At 39.7% G+C, this 10,021-nt stretch overlaps 1 protein-coding gene across 1 annotated transcript in view; it reads right to left on the bottom strand.

The window, feature by feature from the left end:
• Positions 1 to 4,769: 4,769 nt before the first annotated feature.
• The window catches only part of LOC117949958 (cadherin-2-like), a 77,201-nt gene continuing 71,949 nt past the window's right edge, over positions 4,770 to 10,021 (bottom strand). The window contains exon 16 of the mRNA XM_034880571.1: positions 4,770 to 6,396. Coding sequence (XP_034736462.1) covers positions 6,190 to 6,396 — 207 coding nt within the window. The 3' untranslated portion in view covers positions 4,770 to 6,189. The remainder of the gene's footprint in view (positions 6,397 to 10,021) is intronic.

Genomic DNA, 10,021 nt, shown 5'->3' with positions numbered 1-10,021 from the left:
TACTATACTATGACTTTTTAATGAATATTTCAACATATAATATGACTTTTTTGACATATTACTTGTATAACTTGTATAACTTTTTCTTACTTTTTTACACACTATACTATAACTTTTTACGTACTATACTATGACTTTTTTACATACTATACTGATTTTTTTTACGTACTACACTGACTTTTTTTTACATACTATACTATGACTTTTTTTACATGCTATACGAATTTTTTTACATACTATACTATGACCTTTTTTACATATTATAATGACTTTTTTTACATACTATACTGACCTTTTTTACATACTATAATGACTTTTTTTACATACTATAATATGACTTTTTTTACATACTATAATATGACTTCTTTTTACATACTATACTGTGACCTTTTTACGACTTTATTGCCATGTTATACTGTGACATTTTCATAACTTTTTGTCACATTATACTGTGATTTATTTATGACTTTGTTTCCCATTCTATACTATAACTATTTTCAACATATTAAGTACACACTTAACATTTTAACTTTTGACGACTTTTTACACCTTTTTCTGAATATATTATGCTCACTGAGATCAATGCTTACCTTCAGACCCACAGATTGTGATTTCAAGCCCCATGGATAACAAGAAACCATCTATCATAGACCTACTTGGCTGTTAACCCCTTTCTGCATGTCTCAGATAATTTTTTTCTCATCAACACACCGATCTGAAATTATCAGCTCATTAGTTTGTGTCCTAGCTTGACTTTTTATGACTTGGTTATGACTTCTTTTAGACATATACTTATCCTGACTTTATTCAAGATACTAAACTATGACTTTTTTCGACATACTATACTATGACTTTTCGAGATACTGTACTGTCACATTTTTACAACTTTTTTAACAAATTAAACAACTTTTTATACCTGTTCTGAACATACAAAACAGACTTTTCTCAACATACTTACAAAATTTTATGAATCTTTAAACATCTACTATCACTTTTTATGAATCTTTTAACATATACTCTGACTTGAATGACCTGAAATCATCAGCTCATTAGCTTGTGTCTTAGCTTGACATATTATGACTTTTTTTACTTTATTCAAGATACTATATTGTTACTTTTGTATGCCTTTTTTGACATATTATACTATGACTTTCTGACATATTCTATGACTTTTTATACCTGTTCTTGACATACAATACTATGAATAGTTTATTAATCTTTCAACATATCTTATGACTTTTTTGACATATAATACAACTTGTATGACTTTTTCAACATACATACATACTATGACTTTTTATAGACACACTTTTTTGGACGTACTTTACCTTTGGTTAAAGCACCAAAGGTAACAAGGTGACCATGTTATACCTGCTCCGCCGTTGTGCTTTCCTGCATGTTTTAGATGTTTCTGTGCATCCACACACTTGTCTAAAATGATGAGCTCATTAGTTTGTGTCCTAGCTTAACATGCCAGTATGTACTCTGGAATTATGTCTTGCGGATTGGATAAGTAGGTATCCATAACAGTTGTAGCGCAACAATTTTCACTGGTTTTCAAAAATCCTTTTATTCCTGCTCAAAATGCTCAGCCACAACCCTTGCTGCAGATCTGCGCAGCCATAATCTTTTACTTTTTTCAACATGCAGTACCAAACTTTTTACTAGTTTTTCGACATGCTTTACTCTGACTTGTAATGACTTTTTCACTTGTCAACATTCTATTCTTTTCAATCTACTATACTAGGACCTTTTGTCTTTTTCAACATTGTACTGTACTACAATGACTGATAACCTTTTTTACATACTACACTATGACATATGCCTTTCCTCAACAAATGGCTTTTTTATGATTTTTCTTGTCTCATGCTGTTTTGTTTTTACATCCTATACTATCACCTTTTTTGACATACAGTGGCTTACTATGCCCTTTATCAGGATGCATTGTCTCCTGGATCCATGAAATAACTGGCCTTTAAAAATAAAGATCTGCCTGCTTTTATGGGAATTTAACATAGGGGGGTGTATACTTATGCCCACCTGTATTTTAAGGAAGAACATTTTTTTATTTACAATTCATTATTCATTCATAAAGAAAATCGGTGTCTATAAAAGGTTGGATTTTCCTAAGTTTTTTTAATTAAGGCATTAAGATCAATTTCCAAAAGATTTTTTTTATTCCTCTTTTTAATCAACTTTAGAATGGGTGTGCAAACTTATGCAAGCCACTGTACGACTGTGTTTTACATAACTTTTTGACACACTATCCTCTGACTTTTTATAACTTTTCCGACGTACTAAAACTTTTTTATGACCTTTTACATACTTAATTAATTATGACTTTTTTGACTCATGCTTCTTTTACATGCTCGACTATGAACTTTTATTAACGTTTTTGACATCCAATACTATGATTTTTATAACGTTTTTCGACATACTGTACTATGACTTTTTTTAAAAACCTTTTTAAACAAGCTATACTATGAGTTTTTATAAATTCTTCAACATATACAATCACTTTGTGTCTTGGTGTGTGTGACTTACAGTGCATGCAAAAGATTAGAAAAATACTGTTTTCCCATAATGAAAAGATAAAAACATGCAAAAACATTTTAATTTGTAATCCAAATTACACATATACAAGGATTCAGGATATCAGCATGTCATTTTTAGAGAACACAGCCAAAAGAACAAGAGAAAAAAAAAAATACAATCTGTACATATTTCAGTTTACAGTGAGTAGCCAGTTGAAAAGTACCAGAGAACACTAAGGCAAATCATCAGCAGACAAAAGAAACACTGCCTTTTTTCAATTTAATCCACCACAGCAGAGTATCAAGAAGTATCTTTGCTACAAAACAAGGACGGATGTCTCCCTTTATTAGCAGTCAGCTGCATAAGTTACATTGTGATAAAAGCAAAAAAAAAAAAAAAAACAGAAGTCTAGCATTACTGTACATGTCTTATAACAAGCTTTGGAACACCAAACTGGCAAAAATATGCAGCTCTTTTGTACAGCTCTGGGTTTCACCAAACGTCTGCTTCCCACCAATAGAAACATACGACAACACTGTCAAACGCTGTGATTCATACATCCTTACCACAACCTAACACTGGTCCTGAATATGATGCTGGAGTGCATCCCTTTAGAAGCATAAAGGTACTTGAAAACTTCATAGCAACTTGCCCATTAGATTTTGAATGTACAGGAATTTAAAATTGTTGTAGTAGTAGTAGTAATAACAGCAGATGCAGATATTTTCATTGAATAAAAGTACCAGCTCCAACATAGTGCAACCCCTTTCTTGCTGTGTGAGAGTCTCACATTATTATGTCATTATGGGTCCTACGTAGCTTCCATGTTGCTAGGCTAGCAAGTTCATGCCAAGTCATTTTAACGTGTGAATGTGTGTGTGTAATTTCTGGACGTCTTTACTGCAGAAACAGACCTGGGACGCTAGCTGTAGGAGATTCTTAACAGAATAAAGAATGAACTGCACATGAACATGTATTTAAACAAACTCACATCACAAGCATGAATGGAAACATTTCCTCTTAAATTGACAGTATTTTTGGCAAACTTTCCCAACAGGAAAGTGTTTCCAGGAGCAGCTTTTGGAAAAGAAAAGGTCTTAGAATCAGTCATCTTATATTAGGACCAGTACGGTAATAGTGATACAATTTGTACTGGCATGGACACTCTATTTGTGTGTTCCACATATTTCACTATTACAGATGTAGCAGACATGCGATAATAAACAACATGTTGGCATGTCCTGCCTCCGCTAACTATAAAGGGAAATACAGAGCTGGTGCTGGCTGTTTCTGAACATAAGCTGTTTTTTATTTTCCTCAGTTGTGTTCGCTCTACCAGAGTTTTTATCGTGTGGGCGTAACTTGCAACAAACCAATCAGATTGTCATTTCCCATTCCCTTTAAAAGCCAGGCGCTTTTGTACCATGGAACATTGCTATTATTATGGCAGGTTTGCACCATAACATTTTTATTTTTAATCTTTTGTATGTTTGTGTGCTGCTGCGCTGCCTTGTGTGTGTAACAGGACACTGTGCGCGCTGTGCATAAGTCTAGGCCCATTTTACTAATGCGCTGTTAAATAACAATGAAATGCTGCACTATTGACTTTAGACCAGGTTTTTGTTGGTCAATGATGCGATCACTTACCGCTGCCTCAAGATAGCAATACGCCCAGAATGCACCTGAACACACCGCCATGTAGGACCAGCACGTCCATGGGCGCAGGTGCATTTGCTATTTAAACAGCGTGGGCGCAAGATGGTCTCAAAATAGCAAAGACACTAATGTTTTTTGTTTTTTTTTACCTTTTGCTTTGCACAGTATACCTAGATATAGAAAATGTGATTCTATTTTTATTGTAACATTGCTTTTACGTTGGTGTAACTTTTCATCTTTGAATTTATCCTCCAGTGATCAGCTGTTGAATGGACTGCTACTGTCTCCAAATTAAAAAAAGCAGCAGAGAAATGCAGCAGCACCTACATAACTGCTCCACTCCAACAAGCAAAATCAGTGAAGTTACAACCTTTTCCCTGAAATTCACATTTGTACGTTGATATGTATGAGCCGAAGTAGAGACAGCAGTTTGGGTTAATGGCTTTTCTGCCCGTTTCACCTTCTGTCCTTCACCTTCCCACAGCTCTGCTCAGATCCAGACTGTACACAGGAAACATACAGGCTTGGCCATTTTAAACAGCAGACCTGAATATAAGTCACCACTCAGTCACTTTATTTTCCGTTCACAAACAGTTCACTAAACATATTCATCTGTAGATACAAACTTAATTCCTTTCCTTCATGTTCGGGATTTTTGTCATTTCACAGATCTTTGAAATGGGTTCAGATTTAGTTTCTTCGCTTGTTGTCTTGATTATTTGTTCCTGTTTTTGCTTTTTGTTTTCTTTCATACTGCACGAACATCAATAGAAATCACATTTCATCACCGTGTCTTTCACCACTTTTGCATTTGTGTTTTGTCATCTTGCAATAAAAACAACTTTGAATGTCCCATTTGTGAAAGCGCAGCAAGGACACGCTATTTAAACTGCGCTACAAACAACATGTTCTGCTTGTACAGACCTCCCAAAATCAGACACAAAAGTCATTTAAATTCATTGTGGCACAAAAAAAAAAGAGTGTTGAAAGCAAAGAGAGGCAATCGCTCTTCAGAGCAATTCAATCAAAGCTTTGACGTGATGTTGAATGAGGAGTCTCTGCAGGGTAGGGGGAGCGCAGAGAGGACATGTCTGATCTCGGCCAGCTTGTTAACACGGGCAGTCGATCGCATTAATAGTGGAGCAATGCAGCGAAATGAGCCCAACCTTTTACTGCGGTTTCACAGATATGGTACAACACCAGCTGTGATTAAGCCCTCTGGTCAGAGGAGACTTCAGTGGTCAGTGGTAGTATTAGGAGTATGTTACTAATTAAAATATGTATGTTTGATTCTGCTAACCTCTGTGACGGATTAACATGTATGGGTATTGAGTGTAGTTGTCGTTTTCAGACGGAATGAGATGGAAACACCCAGAGCCGTACATTAAAGCCATGTTTTTGCTGGTAGGATCATCCAAGGCGTCTCATAATAGGCTTTGCCATTTAGAGTGTCCATCCAGTGTGTCTCTGTGGAAATGACTCATGCACACGCGCACACACACACACACACACACACACACACAATCATTATCATGGCAAAGTGGTCCTGTAGTTGCAAACCCCGGGAGCTTTAAAACAACGTATAGAATCAAGACTGAACACAATCAAAAGAATGTACAAAAAGGCACATTTGACCCCAGTGCTCCTGTACTGTGAGATTCAAGTGTAAATGAGCGTCTGTAGCATGGCCATCGTAGAGACAACAGCTCACATTAGTTAGCACAGGGGCTGGCGCTCACATAATAAAGTCCTTTAGCCTGAAATGCTAGGCCAGGAGTCAGAATGGTCCCTAGTGTCATCAACCGTCATCATGGCAGCGAGTTTCTTTACAAGCTGTCCTGTGGTAATACAGAAGTGCCAATCAATACCCCATGTTTACCCAATATGCTCTTTCCTTAACCCCATCCCCCCTGAGCCCCTGGAGCCAGGGTGGGATGGGGTGGTGGTGGGGGTCGGGAGGGGGGGGGGGAGGGATGTTGTAGGTCGGGGTGGAGAGTGCTAGTCGTCACCGCCGCCATACAAGTCGGCTAGCTTGCGGAAGCGCGGACCCCAGTCGCCGAGGTAGTCATAGTCCTGGTCTCCGCAGCTGGAGGTGGAGTGCAGGGAGCTGAGGGAGCCGGCGGTGGAGCCGCTGCCCTCGTAGTCGAACACCAGCAGGGAGTCGTAGGGGGGGGCGGTGGGGTCGTTGTCTGCTGCCTTCAGGCCCTGGAGGACACAGGAAGAGAAATCAGGATGTTTCTGCGTCACATTCATCAGTATGATTGATGGACTACTAGATGCCCAGTCTACTGTAGGCCAAATGAAGCCTCATTGAGCTAAAGTTTCTTTATTTTCTGAGCCCACTAGCGCTCTCTGTCTAACAAAGGGTTGAAAGGTAACTTTAGAAGCTAAAAACACGTTTAAAACTTGCCCTGTTTAGGTCTGTTGGGTGCTAACTCTTGCAGGAGGATAACACGGTGTATACATCACTGATTTGTTTAATTTTACTCACTTCTGACAGCACTACAAATTAAAATAAAGAGAGCTACACGTTGAAATTGACCATATTCTCCTTTAATGACAGGACACACACAGGCAGGAAAAGACTTGGAAAGCAGGTTGGAGCCAAACCCGGGCCCGCTGCCTTAAGGAGCAAACCTTAACATATGGGCCCGATCCACCAACTGAGCTATCCAGGCGCCCAGTGCACGCTTTGTTTCAGGGGGGAATTGAAAGTTTTTTTTTTTTTTTTTCGGTTTGATAAGATGTTGCTGTTGTCCATCTCGCCAATAACTAGAGCATCTCCTGACTCAACGATACTTTCAATGAGTGTCCCAAATCTGGTTTAGTCATTGCCTAAAGTAGCTTGAATAACTTTAGAGATGAGGGTAAGAAAAGTCCCCCATACCTATCTCTTGGTACGGTGAAGGGTATGAGATGATGTGGGGGGGTTATTTAAATTCCAAAAGCAAAGCGAACTTTATCAGAATGCACAGTATCCTGGATCCATGAAATAACTGGCCTTTAAAAATAAAAACATGTCTGCCTCTATGAGAATTTAACATGGGCTGTGTATATAAATGCCCCCTGTGTTAAGAAAGAATATTTTTATATTTACAATACATTATTCATTCACAAAGAAAATCTTTGTCTTTAAAATGTTGGATTTTTCTAAATTTTTTTGAATTAATATATTAAGATCAATTTCCAAAAGATGTTTTTTTATCCTTTTTTTATCAACTTTAGCGTGGCGGGAAAACATTCTCAAGCCACTGTATATAGTTCACTATTAAATAAACACTATATAGGGAAAAGTGAGTGAGGGGATGAGGGTTTCCAACACAGCTTGAGTTAGATGTTGGATAAAGAGCATGCACATTCGGACCTGACTCCCTCGTCCCGGGTTGATCCCTGGAGTTCCACACTCATCACTTCTAAACCAAAGGACAGTCATTAAAAATGCCCTGTTTGCACCGGAGATGTTCCACATGACAGAGTATCTCTGAGACTGAGAAAAGCAGAATTTATGGTTGAGAGAACCACCAGACTCTAAGGATATCTAGTGCAGGATTATAGTAATCCTATAATATGTTTATAGTAACTGTACAGTACAGCTGAGAGTATTAAAGAAACCTGTGTTCATGCTCCCAAAGCAGAGCAGTGTAAGAGCATGTTAAGCCCCGTCTGATGACCTTTGTTGACCCATTCAGACGGAGCACAGTTCGCACCCCCAAAGAACTGGGATTCAAAATGTCTCCCTTCCAATCACGAGACCCGTACCACCAGAACAGGTACAAGAGTGGGACTAAGGGTGAGCATAGGGAAGGAGAATTGAAGGTTGTGTGTGTGTGTGCTTGGAGGGCTTGAGATGGACAGTAGTGTGTGCCGGGGGGCAGGGGGGGGGGGGGGGGGGGGGGGGGGGGGGGGGGGGGGGGGGGGGGGGGGGGGGGGGGGGGGGGGGAGAAGGAGGGATTATGGAGGCTCGTAGAAGAGAGGAGGATTTGGGTCAGGCCGGACAGATGCCGACTTCATCTCCAGGAGGAGATTCAGCAGATTACCCAGCCTGGACTTAAAACCACCACCACCACCCCCCTCCCCCCCCCCCCTAACACACAAACACACACACAATATTTTATGAACTCACTCAAAAAAACAACACACTGGGAGAATAAAAGTACCGTCTAAAATTAATATCTAAAAAAAACAGAATTCTTTTTGCTTCTTATCGCAGCTCAGAATGGTAAATCTGATAAGCTGTGGAAATGTCTTGTGGGCGACGTCTGACTCAAGGCACTCCTGAACGTCACTCTCAAACTCAACGGGAGGAGAGAATGAATGTAGAGAGGGATAAGGTAAGGGGGGGAAGAGAGGGAAAAGGAGATGGGGAGGGATAAGGAGTGGGAGAGGGAGGGCGAGAGGCATCCGCTTGTCATGTCTCCCGGATTAAGCCGTCTAGATCAGCTCGCCATGTCTGACAGCGCCCCCTCATTATTCATAGCTCGGCTTGGCAGACGTCTTTATGCAGCCCGACACACACACACACACACACACACACACACACACACACACACACACACACACACACACACACACATACACTTAAACAACCAATATGGACGCAGCTATCACACAGAGAGCCACATGCATCAGCTGCATCGACGACGATGACTCATAACGCCCAAGACGCCCCTCTGCCGGGTGCCATGCACTCGAGTTTACGGAGCTCTGAGAAAGTGAAACGCTTTCCAGAAGGTTTAAACGCAGAGCAGCAGCGCCGATGAAACCCAGTGACAAATATTCAAATATCAAAACCCAAAGACTGACACAAAGCCTCATTGGACAGCCTTAATACACTCAACGTCATCCAGGAAGTTTGTTCCAATGGGTGGATATGACCTATATTTGCACGTTTGACTTATGACACCTCTCTCTCTGGGGAAAGGCAGAAGTGATGTGTCAATGTTATTGTGGTTGGTCTACAAAGCATAAGACTTATTGCTGTTCCCTTCTTGATAGGGGTGGGGGAAAAAAAAATCGATTCAGCATAGTATCGCGATATTTTTGCTGGCAATACTGTATCGGTACACAACTGTCGACCTTTTATAATATATGTGTTGGTCAGTTTGTCCGCTTGACAATCACGTTTTTCAACAATAAAATTGAAGTGACATGAACAAACAGAGAAATGTATCTTTTTTAGATGAAACATCTGGTGATTTCCACCCCTACTTCTTGATACAGCCGGTTCCTAACCTGAATAAGTAGGAAACTGAGGCAGTGCTGCCGTATACTACTTATACTACAATCGCAGCACAGTAGCTCAGTGGTTGGCACGTCTGCCTCCCAGCAAGAAGCTTCTGGGTTCAAATCCAGGTCGCTGTGGAATTTGCATGTTCTGGGCGCACTGGGTTATTCCTACCATCAAGACATGCATGCTAGGTAACTAGGACTACAGTTAAAAATGGGCTGAGTGGTAACACTGACACGTTTACCGAATTGTGCATTGTCCCATTAAATTAAATCTAAATGATTGCTTGGAAAACTACTAACCAGCTTTCTGTTCGAGCTGCGGGAATACATATTTTTATATTTCAATGGATCAAATACCTAATGTTAAAAGTGTGTTTCGTAGTATCAAACCCACAAACTGCACAGTTCCACTGTGACGCTAAACCTGCAATGCCCTGTGCACCGACAAGTATAGCAATATATGGATGTAATACGCCTGCACAAATCAGGGGAAAATATGAATCACGAAATTGATATCACGATTCTCTGCCACAATTTTTTCTAATAATAGTAATGTTTATTGCACTCATGAGCTATGACAAAACATATTGCCAGTACCAAA

Source organism: Etheostoma cragini, chromosome 9 (genome assembly GCF_013103735.1).
Source record: "Etheostoma cragini isolate CJK2018 chromosome 9, CSU_Ecrag_1.0, whole genome shotgun sequence".
Lineage (NCBI taxonomy): Eukaryota > Metazoa > Chordata > Actinopteri > Perciformes > Percidae > Etheostoma > Etheostoma cragini.
Note: the sequence above shows the minus strand (reverse complement) of the source record. Positions and strands in the feature narration are given on the sequence as shown.